The sequence below is a fragment of the Micropterus salmoides genome, unplaced genomic scaffold (genome assembly GCF_014851395.1).
Source record: "Micropterus salmoides isolate LMB-PRFRI ecotype aquatic unplaced genomic scaffold, ASM1485139v1 Ms_hic_scaffold_8, whole genome shotgun sequence".
NCBI classification, from domain to species: Eukaryota; Metazoa; Chordata; class Actinopteri; order Centrarchiformes; family Centrarchidae; genus Micropterus; species Micropterus salmoides.
Window position 1 is genome coordinate 37,008,560 of NW_024044570.1, and position 26,465 is coordinate 37,035,024.

The 26,465-nt window shown below is 42.6% G+C and overlaps 1 protein-coding gene across 1 annotated transcript; it reads right to left on the reverse strand.

The window, feature by feature from the left end:
- Window positions 1-49: 49 nt before the first annotated feature.
- Window positions 50-25,857, reverse strand: LOC119893068 (protein lin-54 homolog). The gene is made up of 13 exons (XM_038704995.1): window positions 25,398-25,857; window positions 24,555-24,792; window positions 24,195-24,287; window positions 23,380-23,470; window positions 23,185-23,289; window positions 22,498-22,621; window positions 11,936-11,964; window positions 11,682-11,767; window positions 9,662-9,730; window positions 6,276-6,378; window positions 3,455-3,592; window positions 2,497-2,600; window positions 50-567 (listed from the first exon to the last, which is right to left on the reverse strand). The coding sequence occupies exons 2-13, from the start codon at window positions 24,770-24,772 to the stop codon at window positions 552-554; spliced, it is 1,176 nt and encodes a 391-aa protein (XP_038560923.1). The 5' UTR covers window positions 24,773-24,792; window positions 25,398-25,857; the 3' UTR covers window positions 50-551.
- Between the last annotated feature and the right edge of the window lie 608 nt (window positions 25,858-26,465).

Sequence of the window (26,465 nt, forward strand, 5' to 3'; positions counted from 1 at the left end):
ACAGTAGAAAATGTATTTTAAATTAGTTAGTTTGAACATTTGTTACATTCATTTGTATATATAGATTAGACAACTCATTTTCTTGTTATGTCTAAAAGACTGAAATATGCTACAGAAGGCAGTCACCTTGAACAATCTTTGAAATATTTATGGTACAAACACTGGAACTGCCTCTGAATGTTGAATGCTCACCAGATTTAAATCAGAACCAGAACACTAACTCTGAAGAAATCATACAGACCCCAAACAGCAAGAAAAGAAAAAAAAACACCTCTGTGCGGCTGTTTATAAATGTTTGTCTGGTATTAACAATAAAACTAAAATATTGGAAATTCACTCCACTCAGGAGCACAATCCTATGAACCTAAGCTCAGTGTAATTCTGTCAGTATGTGTTGTACTTGAACATGGCCATGACAATCTGTGTGAGACAGTGTCCGAACTCGTCCAGGACCATGTGCTCAGCCTGGGCGCGGCTCTGGGCCTCTCTCTCAGCCCCCTCAGCCTGAGCCAGCAGACAGCCACACACAGCCTCCACCACAGCAGGGGTTATCACGATACAGGCCATCTGAACACAAATACAGACACACATTAACGTGATGGCTAAGGCCCTTCCTCTGGTGCATGTTAAAACATATCCAACGAAGGTTGAGGTCCAGGGCAACTGGACTTGGTTGAAGATGCTAGAAGACGGTCGTTCAGACTTGGCCACGGGTGGCTCTAACGACCATGACGACTGTCGTTACCACAGCCAGGAGCACTGACGAACCAGCGGTATTGACGATCCGAGCTAATGATCCCAGAGGTTAAATAGCTGAGTTTCCCTGAGTTTCCTGAAGAAGTCTCTTGGATGACGGACAAAACGTCTTCTAGTTTTTTCTTCTACAAAGTCCAGTTGCCCTTGACCTCAACCTTTGTTGGATAACTATGACCTGAATGACTGAGAACCTTCACAGACATGTTAAACATGACCATTAAATGGCAATTACGTTTTTCTTCATTCAAAGTTAGATTCACCACACTCTAACTAGACACACTTGTTGTAAACTTTGATGCCCCTAAATTGCTAAATATACTTTACAACACAGAGGCTGCTGCTATTAGAGACCAGGAGTTGTTACTGTAACAGATTTAGCAGTGCAGAAAGTGGGCCATACTGTGACAGAGATAAAGAAAGGGTGGATATGAAGTTAGAAGAAAATATCTACTTGCTAATGTAAAACATCTCCATAAGAAAACAAGACTAGGTGCCAAGCCAGTATATGGCTGGAGCGTGTGTGGTGAATGTGCTCCTGGGGATGTAATTGAGGACAGTGCCTCGCTGTAAAGCTTTGTTTCTGCTCAGTGCAGTGTTCCCATTGCGAGGGTGTGCACGCCTAAAGTGACATCAGCAGAATCAAATTGTTTACAGGAGTGGCTTCATTAGAATACATTTGTTTTTACAAATACTTGACTTGTTACTTTACAGGCATTGTATAAGGGGGATAACGTATGTCCATAAAAAATCCAATACATTTTTCCCCTGCATAGCAGCCATGTAATTGGTTCTTGCTTCTTCACAGAATGTTTGTCTGTACGCCCCTTGGAGTTTTGGAGAATACAATCCAATTCAATTTTATTTATATGGCAGCAATTCATTATTTCTATTTTCACACACAGTTTATGGAACCTGTAAATTAATTTCATACAGTTGAATTTGGTTACTATTAAATATTATACAATAATAATCCTATAGTTATTTTTGAATTCACTGTACTTTAACTGTAACACTGAAACCTGCCAAAATGACAACATGGCAACAGTGTTCCAAAAAATTCAAACCAATTAATTTACAGTCTACAGAGAACGTGATGCTAAAGCAAAGAAATGTGGCTTGTTCCAAAAACGGCATTGATGAGTGAGTTTGTAATGAGAGGAGAGTGACAGAAGTAACATCTCAGAGTTTGTAATTTACATTTCTTAACAATTCCTTTGGAACTGGAATTTTGGAACTGGTTCTAATTTGGAACTAGTATTACAGAAAGATTAAGTTAAGATTTTTCCCAATTTGGTATTACAGAAGCAAATCCTAACTAACTTTAGGAATCCTATCTTATCTTATCATAATTCTATTTTATCTCAGGTTAAAAATCCTAAATACTCAATCCAACACTAACCAGTTTTTGTCTGTTACCTAGCAACCGATGGCACTTTTCTCACTTTTCTCATCTTGCCGAGCTAAACAGCTTCTAACCTTTTTTAATGGTACTTTTTTTATTAAACATACATTGAAAAATAAAGCTGAAACAATTGAAATTTATTTGGCCCCAGTTCTTGATGCCCAGCCCTACTCTTGATTCACAGATTCACTCATATGGTTTATGCATGAGTCCCACTGTTTCTACTTCCCACATGGCAGCAGGTTTATCTTCAGTGATATGGTTTAGTAATCTGCCACTGTGTCACTGACGCAGCTGTGACATAATATGATGTACTGTGTCAAACTTGACTGACTCACTTGTCCTTGACATTGACAGTCTTCTCTTTGAGGCCTGTTTCTGAGCCGTCATCGTAGTTTCTACAGCCAACACATTTACAGCTGGAGGTACACATGATGTTGGCCTGCACACAGACAACAGTATAACTCACATTTCAAAAGAAATACAATTAGCCAAATATCTTGTTTGACCTTACACTGACAAAAGTGTGTGAAAATGACTGCAATGAATAAAACTGTTTTATATTTGCAGTAACTAAACACCAGCATACAGAAAATAGAAAAGAAACAGATATGCTAAAGAAAATCTGTCTATATGCTTCCATATTAATCCATTTGTATTTAACCTTACAGTAATTCTCTGCTGGGCAAAAAAGTGGTAATTACCAAACTAAGTACAGAAGCCTGAGAGACCGTCAGTCAAGACAAACAGGAGGAGGTCATTTTGTTCTTAGTACGAGAAGTTTCCGCTTAGTTGGAGCCAGCATCTGGGAGCTATTACAAGATGTGCAGTATAAGGCCACATTCAAATTCACAACAACATTGCTCAAAATATGCATCCTCCTCATTTATTTCAAAGTCGTCCAAAAGATCATGGCAGACTCAAGTCAAGCTGATCATGGCTCAACCTTTGCTGCAGTGCGGTGTATTACACTGTGTTAGCCAATCAAACTGCAAGCAAGAATTCACAAAATACTGTCTCCAGTGTATATAAAGCACTGTTTCTTTGTAATAAGCCCTGAGCATGGACTTCCAGGTTTGTATTTCAAGCTCTTACCAACACACCCACTCCAATGCAGTGTGTTGCCAGTGGGCTGATGTCTGTCTGAAGGTGCCCTAACTTACTTCTACAACAGCTTCTGCACTCAGCTCTTGTAGTTACCACTTGGTTTCCTTATGATTTCTATAACAGCTTATTAAATCTGGGTCACTTTGTGTGTGTGTGTGTGTGTGTGTGTCTGTTTGTCTGTCTGTAAACCTCATAGCACTCGCAGTAGTTCTTAAGGCAGCCGGAGCGTTTACAGTTGCAGCCTTTGTTGTGCCAACCTTTGACCTCTCTTGACTTCCCACCAGCAATCTTAGACCTGAAGGCATCTGGGTTCCGACCTAAACATGACTACCATAATGACAACACTAGTAATGATTACATCAAGAAGGACAGGGAAATTATTATTAAACTGTTAACATTCCATAACCGATGATATACATATACTACTTTTCCTGTTGTTCTACTGAAATGCTTTCAGTAGGTATTGGAAGACGTGACACAGCTGTGACACTCAGCCACGTCCAATGAACATTTTGGGTTAGAAATCATACATCTCTCAACATTGTGGTTTTATTAGCCTTTACTGTCCTAACTCTAAACACTACCACTACCACTGCACAGAGCATCCTTATAATAGTGCACATGCACTGACTGTACATGCAGCCTGTTGCAGTTGCTCCTGCTCATTTCTTCATTATCTTACTTGTTCAATTTTTTACAAAAGAAAATGACCCAAATTCAAAAGTAATCAAAGTCACAAGTGTTCCTTTGACTATGAAGACATACTAAAAGTAATTAAACACATATGCATATGCTGAGCTAAATAAGAGGAACACATATTCAAAATGAAACAAGCAAATTCTTAATGATGCTCATAATGTTCTGTTTACAGTGAGACTGGGACAAAGAGGTGTAGAACTTTGTTCTGGTGACTGGGCTCACTCTTAATCTGAGGTGCTAAGATATTTTTAGCGAGCTGCTCCTTTTCATATTTATAGGGGCCGGTCGAGATGGTAAAACATCAAGATATCTTTTAGATGCCACGCTGTGAAGGTGTTCCAGACACAGACTCTGTCTGTTGTCAGGTTACACCCCAGCAAATGTGTTTTTTTTTAATTATCAATCATCAAAAGGGGCTATGTAGTTTTAAAAGTAGTAAAATAAATCACTTTTTATTGCCTGTGTGTGCAGGGGTTGTAACATGACATAAAACCATCCACTTGCTCCCGAGCCTCTTGCCTACTCTATATATTCTGCACCTTACACACAGCAATGCTACAGCTAATGAGATGGAGTCCGCTAAAATATCATGCTCAACACTGACTCCACGTAAGGATAAAAACCAATCAGACGGCTGTCAGGTGAAAACACAGCTTCATCGGCTCAGTCGCTGTAACTTCTACAATAATGCAACATAACGGCGCCGGACAGCAACACAGCAGAAGACCCATTCACTACAGTAATGTTACTGCGGCCTAACTGTTAAAAAGTGTGGCAACAATCTCAAGAGATTATTCAGTCTCGCTCACTAACTGTTTCGTTATAATCCAATACATTTAGCTGTGCTCACACGGTTGAGCCTCCGGTGAAAGACACACAAATAGTTATTAAAAAGCAGCAAGCGAGCTAACGCTGACATAACACGTCAGCTAAATGGAGTCAATGTAACATTGTCATGTAACGAGCATGGATTAGTTCAATCTCATGCTGATAAAAATTACTTTAACGTTGCAGTGGAAATTGACCTGAGCTGTCTCCCTGTGTTTCGGTCTGTGTGTGTCGGATTCTGCTCGCTTATGAGTTCGAGCACACTTACGAATACAAGCACACACCTGCTTGCAATTTTAAAAAATGCACTGCTAGTGACTGCTGAAAACAACACATTGCCCCTTTAATACGGGCGAAACATCACTGAGGTTAGCAAAATAGCCTTGCTAGCATCAGAGCCTTTTTGTTTTATGTCAACACATGAATCATATTCATGCTACTTTACTTTATCCGCTCAACATCCACGACCCCCCTGAGGGGGCTCTAAGCCCCCCAGTGGGCCCCGCTCTTCAGTTTGAGAACCACTGGAATAGATTAAAATTGGAGTGACAGTTGTGTTTGTCATGTGGTGGTTATGGCTAAGCCTGTATTAAGTTATTGTAAGTCAATACACTGTCCTTACAAATGACAAAAGTGTATGTTTGAGACAAACATCAGAGAGTGAGAGACAACATGTCCCCCCAGTTTTCCAGTAACAGCAGTAACAGGCTGATGAATCAGATACCCATCACCTGAGCTGGAGCACCAATTAGACACAATCAATGCAGTCACCCCTACTCACATCTTACTGTCTACAGCAGCTCAAACACCAGCAGCCAGCAACAGTCGATGTGTTTCAGCTCTTACTGACTGATTGGCAGTCAGCTCACACAGCAGTCAACCATCCTGTACCATCCCACAGCTGGATGGTGACACTATCAGCTCACTGCTTGCACACTGTAATCAATATAATGTATTTTTTTCTTTTTCTTTTTCACTTCTTTATATGTCACGGTGGCTGCCGCTTAGAGGTAGAGCGGGTCGTCACTAATCAGAAGGTCTGCATGTCCAGATGGGCAAGATACTGAACCCCAAATTGCTCCCGGAGCGGTGCCATCGGTGTGTGTGTGTGAATATTAAATGTAGTGTAAAGTGCTTTGATTGACTAGAAAGGAGCGATACAAGTACAGACCATTTACCATATCTAGTACTTACTGTTGATTGACCATTCAGATAATTTCTGCCGGTGAGTCATTTATTCATTTATTCACTGTGTACATTGAGTTGAATGGGGTCTCAGTCTGCCATTTTCCAATTTTATGATTGGTCATCTTATATATCAGTGTTTTCTGCTTTCCATTAGTCATTAGTGGCTTCATTTATTCTTTGTAAATATTTCCAGACATGTTAAAGACTCACTGTGAAGCACTTCATTAAACTGCCATACAGATACATGTGTTTGTGTATTTGTGATGTGAACATGATTACCACAAGCATCACAAACCTTAATTGCCTTGTGACGCTTCATTTCATGCTCCGCATTGTTGTGGCAGTTAGAGCAGTCACAGTTGCTGCACATCACTCCATTGGCAAAACACTCACAGTAGCTGAAAGAGACAAACACACAAAAGCACAGACAGGGGCTCAGCTGCAGGTCATCTGATATCAGAATCAGAATCAGCTTTATTGCCAGGTATGTGTACACATACGAGGAATTTGACTCAGGATTGTACATTGCTCACAATGTGCTTACTTATACAATAATACAATAACACAATAATAAATAATAATAAAGAATAGAACACTAATATACACTCTATGAACAAAACAATACAGACATATTGACAAATAGTGCAGTAATCAGAGTGCAAAGGATGCAAGAGTAAACTATTCTCATTATGTACATGTTGAAGGTGGATATTATATACAGATACACATACACATACATGTACACATGTACACAGTGTGATGGAGCATAGTGCAAAGGATGCTGGAAAAAATAAATAAGACCTATGACCTTCTGACCTGAGGTAGGTGTATTGGTATACAGTATATACAATATGACATAGTATATTGAAGAATTTGTAGTATGTATAAATATTGTTGTGTATGGGTAATATCTGTATGTGAATAGAACTTTTGAATATATATTTTCATTGATTAGAGATTTATTATCTATTTAGAGTTAAGTAGTAAGGTAGTAAGGCTATAAAGGGGTAGGAGTACATAAGTTTTACTTTTTTTACTCCTTTTTGCACATGTAAATTGAGGTTTTTAAGTACTGGAAAGTATGGAGTTTTTCTTTGTTGTTCTTTTTTTTTTACCACCATTTTTTGTTTAATTGATTATTTTTATTTACATGTTCAAAATAAAGATATCAAATCAAATCAAATAGTATGAACAGTACTGAAATAGAGAATGGTGAATAAATAAATAATAAGTGGAAACCAGTAAACAGGTGACTGATTAGAGGCAGAGTTACTGGGTTATTGCACAGGAATTGTTCCTGACACTGTGAGTCAGAAATCAGCTGTTCATTAGAGTGATGGCTTGTGGGAAGAAACTGCTTCTGTGTCTGTTGGTTTTGGCGTACAGTGCTCTGTAGCGCCTACCAGAGGGGAGGAGCTCGAACAGGTTATGTCTGGGGTGAGATGGATCTGCAGTGATGTTTGTCCTGACTCTGGAAATGTATAAGTCCTGAATGGAGGGCAGGTTGGCACCGATTATTTTTTCTGCAGTCCTGACTGTCCGTTGTAGTCTGCTCCTGTCTTTTTGGTGGCAGATCTAAACCAGACAGTGATGGAGGTGCCAGACTGGATGATGGCTGTGTAGAACTGGATCAGCAGGTCCTTAGGCAGGTTGAGCTTCCTGAGCTGACGCAGGAAGTACATCCCTCTGCTGGGCCTTCTTGATGGTGGCAGTGTTGGGCTCCCACTTCAGGTCCTGGGATATGGTGGAACCCAGAAACCTAAAGGATTCGACAGCAGACACAGGGCTGTTGAGTATGGTGATGGGGGGCAGAGTGGGGGGGCTCCTCCTGAAGTCCACGGTCATCTCCACAGTTTTGAGTGTGTTAAGCTCCAGGTTGTTCTGACCGCACCGAGAGCCAGCTGTCTGCTTCAGCGCGTCTGCCAGTTGTTGAGTACCAGCAGTGTTGGGGGATGGTCTCTTGTAGTTTGTGAGTGTCCGTAGGCTTCTCCACAACAACGCAGTGTCGTTGGCTGCAAAGCTGTTATTTAGCTTTTCAGCGTAGCATCTCTTTGCAGCTTTGACCTCTGTAGTCACTGTGTTTCTGGCCTGGTTGTACAAGAATCTGTCCCCACTTCTGAAGGCCTCTTCCTTGGTCTGACAAAGCTGCCTGAAGCTTGTCATATACTGACGCTTGGTCAAGACCCTTTGGAGTCACTTCCTAACGCCATGAGTAGCGGTTTTCTTAGGGCTCCGCGGTCAAGTTAGCAACAAATATGCAACGTCTGGTAAAGTTAGCAACAATAAATATGCAATATACTTTAAAAATAAAACGCTAGCACTGCGAAACATTGCCATTTTGAAATGGCACGTTATAAGTTGTGAAACGTTGAAATTTGGTTAGGTCTAGGCACAAAAAGTACTTTACCGTCACAAACTGACACTACAGGGCTTCCCCCACTGCGTTGAACTATGATGCTAAAGGGATCCCCAATGTGTTACATACTGACGCCGATGGGTCTTGACCATGTCCATATGTTCATATGTGACAAGTTGGGTAGTGACAACGGATTGAATTTGCACAAAGTGCAGTTATGCATGTCTGGACAAGTGTTTTCTGAAGAGAAAACACTTTCGGACATGCAACCGTGCACTCATGCCGTAGGATATACATACAATGTGAGGATTATTAAATATCCTGATCATTTGAGCTAAACAAAAAGATCAGTGGAGCTGGTTACACTTTTAAACATCTTGTAATTTGTGTTTCTCTCTCTCTTGCTGTCTATCTCATTGTTTGGCTCCGGCTATGGTCTCTCATCTTCTGGGCGTCCAATAAAACAGTGGGACAGATTGACAAGCTGTTTTCCTCAGATGTTAAATACCAGACACATTTTATTCTGCTGCAGTGGTCAGTCTGCTGTATGTAAATAAGGTACAGCAGCTATTTGTCCCATATTTAGCACCTCTGAGCAGGGTCACCTTAAAATGCATACTGCATTCGACCGAACATGCAGTTATCAGTAGTGCTACTTTATTATGGTTATTTTAAAAGCGCAAAACCTTGGTGCAGTCAATAAACAATAACAAAGGCATTTTGACTGTTAAGTGGATAAAAAGGGCTCAAAATCTTTAGTAAATATCCCTCAGAGTTGGCAGTCTGTAGTAAAATGTTTTATGGTCATATTTTGGGCCCTGTGTCCACCAAAGCATTTTTTACCAGCTGAAAACGCCACCTGCTCTTTTGAAAATGCCCAGCAGGGTGCGCTAGCGGGCGTTTTTGAGGCGCAGCGTTTTTTCCTCCTGCTTTGTTTGCTATGACACATAACCTACCTAACTTTACTGGATGTAAAAATGGCAACACAGAGCAGAGTACTTGCTCTGTATGAGAGAAGGCTGAAGCAGGTAGAGAGAGAGGACGGACTCGCCGAGTTCCACCGTTTGGTCCAAGAGGACGATGCCCGGTTCCAGGATAGTAACCGTTGCTACGGTGTGCTATTTGTCCCGCCCCTCCTCTACTGTGATTGGACGGCTGGGTAAAAAGTGACAGTGACGAGCGCAGCGTTTTTCCCAAAGTTTCAACTCTCGGTGACCACAAAAAAATGTGATGATGATGAGCATGATGTCTCAGAAGGAGGTTGACACTATATCCTGCTATAAAAAAAACACAAAATGAAAGTAGTAATAAGATCGGCTACTCACAGTTTGAGGCACTGGGATCTGGTGCAGTGGCAGGGTTTCCTGGACTTCGATTCACAAGTTCCAACAGTTCTACAAGGAATCAGAATCAGGTTTATGGCCAACTAGATTTTCACATACAAGGAATTTGCCTTGGTCTTTTGGTGTATAACAACATCAAACATAGTAAGTAGAAGATATAAAAAAAAGTAAAGTAAGCAAAATAAGTACTGCAAGTCATAAACAGAAAATAATAATACAATTTGAAATATTTATTTAAAAATATTTATTTTTCTATATTTTTCTAAATATTTAGTTTCTTATAAAATGGCTGTACAGTTTTGTGAAGTGTAAAATAGTGACCATGGAATGTACAAAAGTTCACAGTTTGAATTGTAAAGAATATAGGCAATGTACAGAGATCATAATCCAAAAGATGTGTGTTGATGCAACGCACTGAGGCAGTGTGTAGGGATGGTAATGATTCTTGGAAAATTGATTAATCGCTGTTAAAGAGGTGGTATTCTGCTCATTTTCAGGTTCAAACTCTTCTTTAGGGGTTGTACCAGAACAGGCTTACATGGTTTCATTTTCAAAAAACACCATATTTTTGTCATACTGCACATTGCTGCAGCTCCTCTTTTCATTCTGTGTATTGAACGCTTTGTTTTAGCTATGGAGTGATGCATCTTGTCTCTAAATGATCTTTGTTGGGAGTTGCACATGCGCAGTTCCTAGTTAAGCACTACTAGCCAATCAGAAGCAGAGAAAGGCGGGTCAGTGAGAAGCCGGTAAACACAGGTTCGTTTCAGCTGTAGGCTACATGTTGCCGACCAGGTTGGCAACATGGACTGGAGCAAGAGTTTCAGAGTGGTGAGTTAATAATCTGTAACAAAAGTATCTTTCATCCATGAAGTTTTAACTGAGCTCTGTCTCTACATCACAGGAACAACTTTATGTCCACTGACTGCCTGGAGGGTAGCTAGTGTTTGGTAGGGAGAGGAGAGCTGTGGTGCAGCTCACTGTTTTTCCCCCGGTGTTTTTGAGGGCGTGTTGGAGTAGCCGCTTGACGAGCGTTATGACACGTATTTTCATTGTGACGTCACAAGAAAGGAAGTAAAGACTGGACTACAAACGAGCCATTTTCAGTTCAGAGCAGAGCTTGCTGTGGGAGATGGGAACTCCCTTTGGGCTGGACTTTGGGCTTTTTCACTTTCCAAACCTAGTACATGCACAAAAAAGATATATAACTCAATAAAGGAGAGGGAAAAAGCCAAAAACCATAATACCACCTCTTTAAGAAGTTAACTGATTAAAATTACAACCGAAAATGTACATTTGTGTACCATTTCTGCTGTGGGAAATGGGGCAAGATGAAGAGGGCAAAACACTGTACACTGTAAAAGAGGACAAGGCTCAATGTAAATACTGCAACACCATTTTAAAATACAGATCCAGTACAACGTCAGTGTTGCACCACCTGAAAGGTCAGCACCCAACCGTTTCAGTGCAAGTTGAGAGTGGAAAAGAGTCAGTGTTAGCTATAAGAGGCTGTAGTGATGCGTACAGAGGCAAAAACTCAGAGGCTTTCCTTTATGGTGGAAAAGGACATGATGCTTATAAACGTGGTGGACGCTGAGGTCTGACAACACTGAACCAGGCTATCACATCGCTAGCTGCATGGAGAAGCAGTAACATTTTATAGGTGTTAGCTGGGTGTAGCCTACCCCACGCACAGCCTCCCCACTCTGCCCCAGATGCAGTTTAACGTCAATGCCCAGGACACTGTTTATTTGAAACTAGCGCAAGTGAAATTAGTTTTTGACCCGATAAGCAGAATCAAAATGTACTTTTCTTAAAGGATAATTTTGGTATTTTTAAACCTGGGCCCTATTTTCATATATTATGGTGTCTAAATAACTATTTGGTACAAAAAGGTGTAGAATCCGTGCAGCTGTAAACCTGCAGTGGTTGCAACATAGTCCTTCAGGGCGCCCATCAAAGTTGAGACAGTAAGTGCTTCTTTTTGCCACCAACCACTTACCGTGCTAAAAGGGCTTGAAGCTGGGTGTTGGCTGTCTGATCTCTGGACTCATACTGGGGGCATGTTGTCTGGTGGTACTGGGGAAGCTATATATCAATGAATGATTAAATAAATGGATAACAATCTATTAATCAATCAATTAATGAATTAATCAGTGGTAAAGTTGGAGCTAGGTTCGATTTACTGAAGTCTGTGAATGTTCAACAGAGACATTTGATTTCTGGGTCAAAATGGAACAACCTTTGTTTCCCTACCTGGCTGGGAGTCCCTAGTACACTCACATCTGGTGAACACAAAGGAAAAGAGGATCACTACAAAAACTGAAATGCATCAACAAATGTAAAACTTTTACTGCTGTAATATTTGGGTGAGCCATTTACAGTAGTGTTGAGCCATCTATGGATTGTCTCTTCTTTCACCTCTTTTCTTTGGATCACCCTTTCAAGGGTCCTTTTCAGGTTGAGGGCGAATTTGTCTCAAGCATTTACGGTTCTGGTAGTTTGGTTTACTAGAGAAGCTGCCCCCGTATTTCCAACTATACTATGTATTTTAAAAAGTACAGTACCAGCAGTTAGCACAAAGGCAGGGGTCAAAGTGTCTTATTTACTTTTAAATAGATATTTCACTATTAAAATCATAATTTAGAGTTCTTGTATTCACGCGTCTTTAATATTGATGCAAGTTTGGCTTATTCTATAAAATGGTGCTGTCCATGTTTTTTTTACCTCCTTATCCAAACTTCCAAAATCCTTAATAAAAATAATTTAGGGTTAATTATGAGCAGTTTTAATCACCCGCTGCAGAGCCCCCGGTCCTGGGCCGTGCACATCCCATGCCAGTCAGGATGCTTTCTATTGCTCCTCTGTAAAAGCTAACAGGAATTTGGCCTTCTTAAGCTTCCTCAAGAAATACAGTCATTTCTGAGCTTTCTTCAGCAGCCTGGAGATGTGAGATGATGTTTATTCCCAGGAACCTGAAACTGTTCACCTGCTCCACCTCAGCTCCACTGATGTAGACAGGAGTGTGTGTCTTTATCTCCTTCTTCCTGAAATCAGTGATCAGCTCCTTGGTTTTGCTGACGTTGAGCAGTAGGTTGTTCTCTGAGCACCACTCTGCAAGATTATGAATTTCCTCCCGATATGAAGTCTCATCTTTGTTTGAAATCCGGCCAATGATGGTGGTGTCATCCGCAAACTTTTCAACAGAGTTCTCTCCATGTTGGGGGATGCAGTCATGGGTGTACAGCGTGAACAGGAGGGGGCTGAGCACACAGCCCTGGGGAGCTCCGGTGTTGAGCACTTGTTGAGCTCTAGTCACTGCTTTTTTCTTTACACAGGATTTGCATGGCCTTTTTGCTTTTAACCCATGAGATTCTTTTGCATCTCTTTTTTTTTCTTTTTTAAACCTGTCCTGCCCAGCAGCCTGGTATAGAGTATAATCACCTGGATACCATATTGTGCCAGACAGATTTTACTTTAACAAGAGAGTATTAAAATACTCCTTTGTCTGTTTTATTCTGTATTATTTATTTAATTATGTATTGATTTGTCACCGGGCCGGACAGGGGGGCAGACACGGGGATGGGGGGGCACAAACAGACAGCACAGAGAAAGGACAAGACCTGTAAGAGAAGGGGGAAAGGGGGATGGAAGGTGGGGACAACAGGGAAAAGCTGTGGCAAACACCAATTGCAGAAAGCAATGAAACCTGAAATAGAACAGAGAGGGGGCTTGGGGAGGAGAAAAACAACAACAAACACAAACAAAAACAAACAATAAATAATAATATAATAATAATAGTAAAAGACAACCAGCCGAACAGCAGCAATAAACAGCTGACATAGAATGACAACTAAGAGAAAAATGAAAACAAGAAACAAACCGCAATCGGATCAACCCGCACAGAGACCCCCACCCCCAGAAGCCAGGGCACCCTGCGACCCCCCAAAGCGCAAAGGACCCCAGACTGCATGTCCCGGGGGAAGCTGTACCCCGCCCCAAGGAAGAACAGCAGAAAGCCGTGCCGGGAAGCTCCCTGCCGCCAGAGAGCGACAACGTGGGAGAGCCAGGCCAACGGTCCCCCCAGCCCAGCCAGAGGCATCCCTCCCTACAGTGCAGGCAGTGACAGCAGCCCCCGAGGCCGATCTCATCCCCGGACAGGGGCCCAGCCCCACCCAGTCAAGCACCCCCAAGGAGGAGCACCAAAACCTACCCCGACAACACCGGCCATGCGCCCCAGAGACTCCCGAATGCCCCCACCGTGAGAGAGCTGGCAGGGGGAAGCAGCGGGAGCCTCACCTCTGCCAAAGAGGGCCCAGGCGAGGAGAGGAGACAACGGGCCCCCAGGCCCAGGGACACAGCACCCGCCCAGAAATGAGCAAAGGCCAAAAGCCCGAGTCCCCAGTCCCTGACCCCCCCCAGCCCACCCCAGATCAGGCACGGCCATCACCAACCCCACAGCACCCCCGACGCCCGGGGCTCCAGGGGTAGGACACGAGGCCAATGAGAATCTCCCCCACTCCTTCAACCCCTCTGCCTGCCTCTGTAAATGTATTGTTTTGTGTTGGATGCATGTCATGGATTGTGAAGTGTTGTATGGTGGAGTAAAGATAAGGTGTGTGGTAACTAAGGTGCAACTAAAATTGGAGGGTAGTTGTGACACAGGCACCCCACAACTGTCAGGTAGTGGAGCCTCCCATCGTTCCCCTCCCACCCCCCAAGCCCTCTGTGTCTAATGTGTAATTAAAATTGAGGGGCGGGCAGTGAGGGAGGAAGAAGTGCAAGGCCGCAATAAAGCAGCCCCACCCCCCAAACACCCTGCAGGCTGCCCGCCCCCCAGGGTCCTAAGGGTGTATGTTGTGAGACATGACCAAAGGGGGAAAGGTGAAGGAGGTCATAGGGAGGCTAGGAGACCAGATTCCTGACTGGCCCCATCATTCATTCAGGTCCCTCCAGCCCAGGGCTTATAGCAAGAGCCCCTCTAGCACTGGCAGCACCCCAGAGTCAGCGACAACCCCCCCTCCATCCCCAGGACGGGCCCAGGCAGTTCCGCCAGTGTATGAATGAGTGTGAATGCTAGTTTCTGTTTGAGCACTTAGGCTCAGTGTATGAATGACTGGTGAATGCAGATGTAGTGTAAAAGCGCTTTGAGTAGTCGAAAAGACTAGGCAGGTCAGTGCAGCCAACCCAAAGTCCAACAATCCCCAGCCCCACTGCCATCCCCCCACCTCACCGCTCCCACAATCAGGAGCACTCCGAGCACCACCAGGCCATCGGAGCTGGCACAACCCCCCCCTACAAGGGAGCAGGTCCGGAGCAGCAAAGACCCCGCCCAAGGACAGAACGGCCCAACAGCCCAGACCCGAAGGTCAGCCCACACCCAGGAGGCAATGCCACTCAGGCCAGGTCAGGCCAGAAGACCCCCACCCCCCCGCCTTTCCCTCCCTAGCAGCGAAGCATCCCACACACAGAAAAAGTCAGAAAAAAAAAGCAGATGCACCCAGCCCCCCTAGGACTCAACACGACCACAATCCAGAGGGCCGCGACGCGACTGCGAAGCAACCATCGACACACCCCAAAGCACAATCCCTCCACACACAGGATCCCCACACCAACTACCAAGCATCCAGTCCGGGCACTAAAATCCAGAGGAGACCAGCTCAAAAAGGACCAGCCCGCACCCACCACCCCGTCAACCCCTTCTTCCTGGTTCCCCACCCCTCCAACAACCAGTTGCCAGACCCCTCAGAGAACCGAAATGTAATTATCAGGATACACAGCATGCACACAGGCCAATAACGACCTACAGGTGAGCCAACCAACACTACCCCGCTACCAATCTAGCGGCACACAACAGCCAAGTAATGCGCTGCACAGGAGAGATGCCAGCCGGCGCAAACCGCCCCCATCCCCCGAGGCCACTAGATCCTGGAATGGAATAAAGTTACTACCTTGCATTACATGCTCTTTGTCAAACCACAGTGGGGAATTTAGTGTTTTCTTATTTTGCAGGATGTCAGGATTATTCCAGATTGGGGTAAATCTGCATGGGATAGGTGAAGACCCAGATATTTTGAGAAGTTCCCACCAAGCTGCCAAGGAAGTGCTTATGTTAATGCTTTTAAAGCAGGTATGACGTTTGATGCTGGAACTGATGAATGGCATATCGGAAATTTTAATTTCCTTACAGAATGTTTGTTCTATGTCCATCCATGAGTGGTCCAGGGGGCTCTGATTGATCCATTTTGAGATATATTGTAGTCTATTGGACAGGAAGTAATGATAAAAATTTGGCAGTTCTAAACCACCACAGTCTTTTGCTTTTTGCATAGTTTTTAGACTGATTCGTGGGGGTTTATTTTTCCACAAAAATTTTGAGATGTTTGAGTCCAGAGATTTAAACCAGACAGCAGAGGGTTTGGTGGGTAACATTTAAAACAGGTAATTGATTTTAGGTAGGACCATCATTTTTATGGTGGAGACTCTTCCCATGAGTGATATAGGTAATGATGTCCACCGTACAAGGTCATCCTCTACTGATTTAAGAAAAGGCGTGTAGTTTAGCCATGTCAGTTCTGACAGCCTGGAGGAAATATTGACACCCAGATATTTAATATTCCCAGACTTTAGCGGTGTGGTAGATATACTCTGGAAATCACACTTTACAGGTAAAACTATGGATTTACTCCAGTTAATGGAGTAGTCTGAGATGGATGAGAATTTATCTATAAGTGTGATTGTCTCAGAAAGAGAAGTTTGTGAGTTTAGGAGGAAAAGTAATACATCATCTGCATAAAGGCTTATCTTGTGGTGTATATTTTCTGTTTGAATTCCTTTAATATTATTATTTTGTCTGATAGCAGCTGCTAGCGGTTCTATAAAAATAGCAAATAGCGAGGGAGAGAGTGGGCAACCCTGCCTGGTACCCCTCTGGAGACTAAAGCATGGAGAAGTATGATCATTTGTTTTGACAGAAGCTCTTGGGGAACTGTATAAGATTTTAATCCAATCTATGAAAAGTAGCGAATAGAAATTTACAATTTACTCTTACTTTATCTAAAGAAACAACTGTAGTTTCCAGGTTATGAATAGTAGCATAGTCTATTACGTTACGTTACGTTACGTATAAGTAGCCTGCGTGTATTGTTGGTGGAGTGCCTGCCCTTAATAAATCCTGTTTGGTCAGAGTGTATTATACCAGGAGTGACCTTCTCTAGCCTTCTTGCTAGGTGATGCTAGATGATTTTAAGATCTGCGTTAATAAGTGATATTGGGCGATAACTGGATGGGAGTGTGGGGTCTTTGTCTGGTTTAAGGAGCAGGCTGATATTAGCAGAATTCATTGTTGGAGGCAACATGCAAGTACCCCTAATTTGTATAACCATCCTATAGAATGTGGGCGCAAGTATTTCCCAGAATTCCTTATAGAGTTCAGTGGGAAAACCATCTGGCCCAGGGGCTTTATTATTTGGCATATGTAAGAGAGCTTCCTGGAGTTCAGCCATTGAAACAGGTGAATCCAGAGCCCTGATCTGTTCATCATCTAACCTTGGCAAATCTTTATTGTTCAGAAATGCATCGATGTTAGAGCTAGATGGGTCAATTTGTGATGTATATAAGTTTTTATAATAATCTCTGAATGCATTGTTGATTTCTTCTGGGTTATAAGTCAGATTCCCAGCTGAGTCCTTTAAGGAAGAAATAGTTATTTTTTCTTTATTCAATTTCAATTGGCTGGCTAAGAATCTGCCGGATTTATTGCCATGTTCAAAGTTCTCCAAGCGTAGTCTTTGCAACTGAAATTGGGTCTTTTTATTAATAATTTCATTTAATTCAAGTTTTGATTTTCTCAGATCATTCAGCATGCGTTCCTGTGGGGAGGTAGCAAGGGTAGTTTCTAATGTTTTTATTTTTTGTTCTAGCTCTAATTCACAAGATCTCTCTTTCTTTTTTTGTATGATGAATAGGAGATTATTTTACCTCTCATGACTGCTTTTGCTGCCTCCCAAAGAAGACATGGCGAGGTTCCTGGCAGGTCATTAGTTTCCATAATATAGCCCACTCCTTTTTGAAGTAACTTATAAAATCTAGGTCTTTAAGCAATGATGCATTAAATCTCCAACTTCTAGTTGGCCGTGTGACCCTTTTTTTAGTAAGAGTGATAGAAACCGGTGCATGATCACTGATAGTGATAGGGTGAATCTGAGTATTGGAAATGTCATAATTGAGCTGCTAACCAAAAAATAGTCAAGGCGAGAATATGAGTGGTGGACTGGTGAAAAGAAGGTATATAAGAGTGGGGTGGTGAGAACGCCAAACATCGCAAAGACCAAAATCGCTCATGTATTGTTTAAGGATGTCTGTTGATTTCCAAATACGGTGACCACCTGCCGTACTGAGCCTGTCAACTGCTGGATTACATACCATGTTGAAGTCCCCTCCTAATATAAGAGCTGTGTCTGAGTGAGCAGAGAGTGAGTTGAAGAAAGCATGAAAAAAGGAGGGGTCGTCAACATTTTGGCCATAGATGTTAGCAATGCATAAACGAGTATTTTGAATCGAAATGTTAACAATAATGAATCGACCCTCTGGATCATAGTAGTGGTATTATGATTGAAGTGTGTTTTTCTATTTACCATAATGGTGACACCCCTTTGTTTTGAGTTATAACAGGCTGAGTACGAGTGAGGAAACTGTGGTGAGGTTAGTTTATCTGCTGTCTTGGGTAAATGAGTCTCCTGTAGTAGGACAATGTCTGCTTGCAGATTATATAGATGGTTAAAAAATTTTAATCTCTTTTCCCTTGAACCAACTCCGCGTACATTCCAAGAGGTGATTTTAAGTGTGGTCATCATTCAACTAAGGGATGTGGTGTAGGCTAGTGTGTGCAGTGTGCGTGTTGTATCATTGTGTGTTGTATGCGCCTGTATGTGTGTGTCTATGTGTTCATGTTGTATGCGCCTGCGTGTGTGTGCTAGCGGTGTGCCCGACTGTTTGTGAATTAAACAGTATGAAAATTGCGCAGCTGATCGACGTGTAAACGGCGGAGGAAGAGCAACATTAACAAAAGAAAGAAACAGTGAAACAAAAAACAGAGGAAAATACACAAAACATTATCGGACAGTCTAGTCAGATAACCACAGTATAGGCTGTTGAGACGTGCACTGTATTTTATAACTATTAACCTACCATATGTCACGGAGTAATTAACTGAGAGGGGAAAAAATTATCGCATAGTGATACAGTTCACCTGTTGCTGGATTTGGTTCTTAGTAGAGCCAAGGAGTGGTGTCTCTGTCGCGGTACAGCTGGCCATCAACGTAAAGTTTATCCACCGCGATGACAGCCCGTGATCCTTCTCCAATAAGCTTCTTTCTTATTGGGAACAGGACTCGGCGTCGGTCCAGGATCTCCCGGGGAAACTGGTCATTAACGCTGAAGTTGGTCCCTCTCAGCTCCCTGCCGCGGCCTTTAACCAGTTCCTTCTGCTTGAAGTGTTCAAACTTCGCGACGATGGGCCTGGGTCTCTGGTTCTCCTGTCGCCGTCCTCCCGGGCGGTGCACCCGGTGGAAGCTGATGTTCTTCACGGTCTCGGCCAGGAGCTTCAGTTGATTTTGGATGAAGCTTTTAACGGTCTCCTCTGGGGCTTCATCCGCCTGACCAGATTGTATACATTGCATTGAAATGACCAGATTATCCCGCATACTACGAGCCTGGAGATGGATGATTGCTTCTCTAATGTTTTTATTGTCTGCCGAGAGCCGCGTCATTCCCTCCGTGAGGGATTTAACCGAACCTTTGAGGACCTTGTTTTCCGCCGCGAGCTCAACCACCTGTTTCTGACTGAGACTCCAGGGATTCCCGCAGAGCCTGAAACTCTTTGTGAAGTACTTCCACCAGAGATAATCGGGCATCAAAGCTAGACAATTTCTTGTCTATTGAATCCAGGATTTCTGTGAAATCTGCACCTTGTGAGGAGACTGCTCCAGGTGATGCTCCAGGTGAGTCTTCAGTGCGGTTTCTTTTTGATTTCCCCATGACCACTCGATGAAAACACTGGTCAATGTAAACTTCGAGGTCCTCCAAACACTCGTCCTCGAGGTCCTCCAGTGCGATTTGACTGCTCTTGTTTGTTAATTCGCTTAAAATTGGCAGATTGTTTGTTTAATGAAATGTTTGTTTAGCTGCGCGCTGCCATGTTTGAATTGCACCAAGTCTCACGAGATTACACAACGCTCACCGTGTCATCTCCTCTCACTCCATCTAAAACTCTTTTGCATCTCACCAATACACAGCGATATGTCACCCCCTAGGGCAGTGGTTCCCAAACTTTTTTGCCCGGCGTACCCCCAAAGACCTATCAGATGGGCCCAAGTACCCCTTTCTCACCCCTTGATAGATGGGATGGCTTAATGGCATTTGTGCCCACGTTTGCATTTTTCAGAATCAGAATCAGTTTTATTGCCAGGTACATTTTTACATACGAGGAATTTGCCTAAGGAAAAGTAAGGAGCTCATAAATGTACAAGTATACAAAAATTACAAATAATACTATAATACAATGCTGACAAATATGTGCAAAAGTTCACAACATGAGCATAAAGCACAGTTGAGAGTTGGAGTAAAGTGTGGGGTCAGGAGTGTGTATGAGCGTGTGTGTGTTTGTGGAGGGGGGGCATGAGAGTCAGTGACAGTGGGGACCCGGGCCTTGTTGAGGAAGCCCACTGCTATCGGAAAGAAACTGTTGTGGTGAGAGGGTTTGGTCCTGATGGACGGCAGCCTCCTGCCAGAGGAGAGTGTGAAATAGTTTGTGTCCGGGGTGGGAGGGGTCAGCTGCAATCTTTCCTGCTCAGTGTCCTCGAGGCGTACAGGTCCTGAAGAGATGGAAGGTGACAACCAATCACCTTCTCTGCAGAGCGAATGATATGCTGCAGTCTGCCCTTGTCCCTGGCAGTGGCAGCAGCGTACTAGATGCTGATGGAGGAGGTGAGGATGGACTCAATGATGGCCGTGTAGAAGTGCGCCATCATTGTCTTTGGCAGGAAGTACATCCTCTGCTGGGCCTTCTTGCTTAAAATCCACGACCATCTCCACTGTCTTCTGAGCGTTGAGCTCCTAACTGTTCTGGCTGCACCAGGTCACCAGATGGTCGATGTCCCACATGTAGGCGGACCCACGTGAGATGAGCCCAATGAGGGTGGTGTCATCCGCAAACTTCAGGAGCTTGACAGACTGGTGACTGGAGGTGCAGCTGTTGGTGTACAGGGAGAAGAGAAGTGGGGAAGAACACAGCCTTGAGGGGAACCGGTCCTGATGGTCCTGGAGTCAGAGACATGTTTTCCCAGCATCACGTGCTGCTTACTGTCCGTCAGGAAGTCTTTGATCCACCTGCAGGTGGAGTCAGGCACGCTCAGCTGGGAGAGCTTGTCCTGCAGCAGGGCCAGGATGATGGTGTTGAAAGCAGAGCTGAAATCCACAAACAGGATCCTGGTGAGTCCAGGTGCTGGGGAATGACGTGAAGGACCAAGTTTACTGCTAATCGTCTACAGACCTGTTGGCTCTGTAGGCAAATTGCAGGGGGTCCAGGAGTGGGTCTGTGATGGATTTTAGGTGGGACAACACAAGGCGCTCAAAAGGACTTCACTTTCCTACTTGGAGTGGCAAAAACTGATTGTTTCAACCATTGTTTCATTTACTGTAGTTGACTTTTTTCTAACTAGGATTTCTGCCTTTCTAAATAAAATTACATTTGACTCAGGTTGGTGGAAAGCTGAGGCATGTAATGTGCAGACTACAATAGTTGGTAGGTTATTTTTACAATAACTACACACATTTGTAATCTTACATGTGCGTTGATTTTTTTCCTACACACAAATATGTGGATATATTATCAGATCATAACTTTTCCCACATACCCCCTGGCACCTTCAGAAGTACCCCCTGGGGTACAAGTAGCCCTGGTTGAGAATCACTGCCCTAGGGCAACTACACAAAGGACAAAAATTCTGTAATTCATTCCATTTGCAAAATATTAGAAGGCAATCTGGGCAAGATTAATATTTACACGAGGGGTAACTGTAGTTAACCATTGCTGAAATCTGGTCACTGAGCAGTGGTTTAAATGTGAGAAGACAAGTGACATACTGAGGCAGCTTTTGCAGAAAAAAATTATAGAATGCCATTTTCTTCTTGTTGCTAGTGATGAGTCGGAGCAACCCTTTTCAGATAATATTAGGATCTCCTGTAATGAAGCTTAAAGCAGAATGATAAACTGCATTACATTGTTTGAAGTGAGCAGCATGAGAATAAAGCCAAGCACAAAACGGGGGCTTACGGTAGTGGAAGGCGATATTTCAGGGTATTTGTGCGATGTTGATATTCTTGACGACAAATACTGAAAAATCACAGTAGCTGTTAAGCTCTCCTCGCACGATTTTTGGCCCTCATTGTTGTGAACCACATGCTTCTTCTTGAGGTGGTGAACAAGTTTGTTGTATTGCTCCCTTTTGTTGTTGGACTTCTTAGTTATTACCGTGGTTTGTTCTACATCTGATCTTTTGGAACCAAATCAATTTCCACACTCCTGACGTCGTTCCCCTCTTTGGTAGTAATTCCTCCACCGTGGAGTGTTCCTTTCACGTTCAGCCATGCTTTTAGTTATAGTGTTTTAGTTGCTATTTATAATATAAAAGATAGATATAGATATATTGTGCCACACCTCCAGTTGACTGTCCAATCATTTCTTGTCCTCTGGACAGACACAAGTCTGGCACAAAACTAAACTGAAACTAATATGTAACCTATGCAAACGTCCTCACCTTCACCCGCAGTTGGGCCGTCATCTGTATGTGTTGGGGCAGATTTCAGGGTAAGGAACACAGGTCCTGGCTCACAGGGGTTGACGAGCACAACCTGTCCACCTCCACTTACATTACACATCACCTACACAGATGAGGGGAAGACTTTAACAACTGCTCGATTATCGATTAGTCCATAAGTTCTAATATAAAATATAATACACCTTCTTTTAAAGGTAGAGCTCATTTTAAGTACTCAGAATCATACACCCCAGCCCGTCCACTATGCTCTGCTACTGCCAATTAGCCACTGCCAATAACACGACTGCTGGAACCATCTCCCCACTGACATCAGGACAGCAGACACTCTACACATCTTCTGTCACAGACTGAACATCCAAGCTTATGACATAGATCATATTTATGCTGCTTAGCATGATAAAAAACCTCTGTAAGCCTTCGCCTCAATTTACAAACTATAGTCTACAGACTTATTTTTATACTATACTTGGGCATACATATATACCAGGGCTGGGCCTACATCCCTTTCAGGATATTCAGTCTGCTTAGGAAACCAATCTGAGGGGCATAAATTATACCTCCCTATAGAAATAAATGGAAACAGAATGCCACTAAACTTCATGAGATCTATTGTTTTTCATGTTGAAAGGAAGAGCTGTTTTCCTTTGTGCTGATGGTAGCACTTACATGCTGTGGGATGTGGGATGTAAATTCAGTCAGTCCCTCTTGAAACTGCTGATGGTCCACGGCCTGTGGTACACAGATACTGGATACAGGGGCATGTAAATCCCCCTAAAAACACAGAAGACATACTCACACACAAAACAAATATGCAATGTATACATTCTGTATTAATATAGTTAAATGATTGTGAATACTCACTGGCATCATGCTGCAGAGGATGGGTTCATTAGTAAACCAATGAGCAGAACCTGAGCTGTGAAGGCTGCTGTCTGGTGGACCAGGCACAGGGCTGAGGAAACCAAGACTCAAGTCACTTTACAAACTTTTCCAAACACATCATATCCCACAAGCACAGGACTGTACATACTCAGGCATAGCTCAGACCACCAATTATTCATGACACTGTTGCTGCCTCTGCAATATACAGTGGGGAGAACAAGTATTTGATACACTGCTGATTTTGCAGGTTTTCTTACTTACAAAGCATGTAGAGGTCTGTAATTTTTATCATAGGTACACTACAACTGTGAGAGACGGAATCTAAAACAAAAACCCAGAAAACCACATTGTATTTTTTTTAAATAATTAATTTGCATTTTATTGCATGATATAATCATTAGTGTATCAAATACTTGTTCCCCCCCTCTAAGAGATTCTGTTCATAATTTTGACTAAGTTTGTAGAAGTCCCCAAATCGAAGGGACTGTGTGTAGGACTTTTATGTGATAATAGCAATTTTCTAATTATCCTGATGACATGTTTGGTTTGTAGACAAATAAAATAATCCCAGTGAAAAGGGTTGCATTATATGATGGTTTCAACCAATTCATGTCAGTGTCCCTGTGTCATTCTTAATACCACCACCAGATGACGCAAAAGTATATATAGTTGTAGTCCAAGAGTTTTTTTCACTTGCTGGAGACACCATATTTACTGGTAACTAACATTATGTGTCACTCCAACATGGTACAGTGGAACACAACCTATACGCTATAAAATGAATGAGGACTTACTCAGTGAGGAGGTGATACTGACTGGACTGGGGCTCCAGAAGGTAGTCTGGATAATTCAGTTGACAGTGAGTGGACTGACACGGATAGGGGAACCTGCAACTCAAAATTTACATCAACTGTTTATGTGAAAACATGTGAAAGATAAATACAGTACACGTATTCCTTGCACATTTTTTTCAAACATATGGTAAGGTCAGGAGATTTGTACACCAGTACAGCCCAAATGGAATCACAAGAAATGGCACGAGTCATTTTGTGAACGGCTGACAGAGAAACAAGAAAAGAGAAGATTTTCTAAGTGTCCAAATAATGAAAGAAAAAACATCTCTAAATTGTTGAGTGTGTGAATGAACATTATACCTTAAGCTAAGAGGGTCCACCATCCCTGGCTGGATAATATACTGGTGATGATGGGGAGCTACTCCAGGCAGACTGACATCTGAAGGGGGGCCTGTCCATAGAGGAGTCCCTGCAGGGCCTGGGTTGACATTATTGTCCTCTTTTGAAGAACAGTCATCAGCATCAATATACTCCTGTCTGCTCTGTGCTGTGTTCAGCTCTGTCAAATGGGTATTCATCCCGCCAGCATAAAAGGCACCTGTCAGCCATTCATTAGTGAAATATACAGATGTTAGTCAGGAATTCTGACAGAAACTGGTCTATGAAGTTATTAAAACTTAGGGTTAGTAAATGTAACTAAGTAAATTTACTCAACTACACATTTGAGGAAATACTGAACATTTTACATTTGACAGCTTTAGTTCCTAGTTATTTTACAAATTAAATGTTTGCATAAAAACATAGAAAGAGCTTATAAATGATCTTTCGTTATAAATTAAACTACCTATATATTTTATACATAGACACAAGTAAAGCTGAAATTAATAATATTTTTATAATAGTTTAAGTAATATTTCATGCAAAAACATGTCATGGTTCTGGTCCTTAAATTTTGATTGATTTGAAATCATTTTTAATAATTTGTATTTTCAACTATTGGTTGATCAAAACAAGCAATGTGAAGATATCACCCGGGACTCTTGAGTAATTCTGACAGCATTTCTACTATTTTCAGAATTTTCACAAGTACTAGTTCTAAATACTAACGTTACCTCCATCACTGGATCGGTATTGACACCTTACTTGATCTGAATAAATTACTGTCATTGTTAGTGTTGCGTTTTTCTTACTGGTGAAACTTACGTTTCACTAGTTACACTATTTGATACTGTAACTTCAGGTCCTCCACATCGCTCACTATGACACTAGGATTTAGGCTGTTCAGCTGCGCTCACCTGTTAACTACTCATAGTTAAAGCCACACTTGGATTAATTTTCTTCTCCAAATATTATGACTTGCTTTTTCAATGGCGCTCCGAACGGCCGCTACGTTAGCTAGCTAAATGCTTAGCATTTCGCTATTATTAGCCTAACACTACCTAGCTAATATTGTTAAATGTTACACTACCAAATGTTACGTTAAATTTAAATTGCGTTAGCTACTGAATTAGCCAAAAGTAACAACTGGCTTGTTGGTGAGTAACTGAATCAATTTAAAGTTCTTAACTTTGTCTTAATTACTGCCTTTAGAGGTGGATAAACTGAACGCTCTGTTGCTAGGAGCTGCAGACGGACTGGTGCCTTCAGACTATCAGAAGTGTCGAAATTACGAAACCTTCCTACTGAAGCGTGAAAAGAGAGAGCAGTTGTCACAAGTGTAATCCTAGACTGTAGTGTGGAACTAGATTTGCGGGTTCTTGTCGGGCTCTGTTACCAGCCAGCGGCGTTGTTAGCCCTGGGCATCCGGGGCTATAGCCCCAGATGTTTTTTGAAAAGCCCCAGATCTCAGAAGGATTTTTAAAAAACAAACAACAAAAGGCTGAAAATTGAACTTTACAGGTTTAACTAACGTTACATGCGCGGGAGTGAGCGAGAGATTATTGTTATTATTTATTCTGCTGCACATTAGCGGAGAATAAGATGATCCAGCTGTAGCTCTGTGTCTGTCCTCTCTGCTCCACCTGAAGCTGTGAGCTGCACTTTATCAGAGGCGCTGAAATTAACTTGTGGATTTGTGGTGAGGTTAATCACCTGATCTATGTTTGGTCCCCCTCTTTCCTAATGTAAAGTTTTATTTGGCATTGCCTTCCTGGCTCAGGCGATTTCGGAGCTGGCTCATATAGGAGGCGGTTTACTAAGAGACCAGTCACAAAATGTTGCCGATAGAAATGTTGAGGGAGGAAAATAAAGTTGCTCGATGCCGGTGCAGCT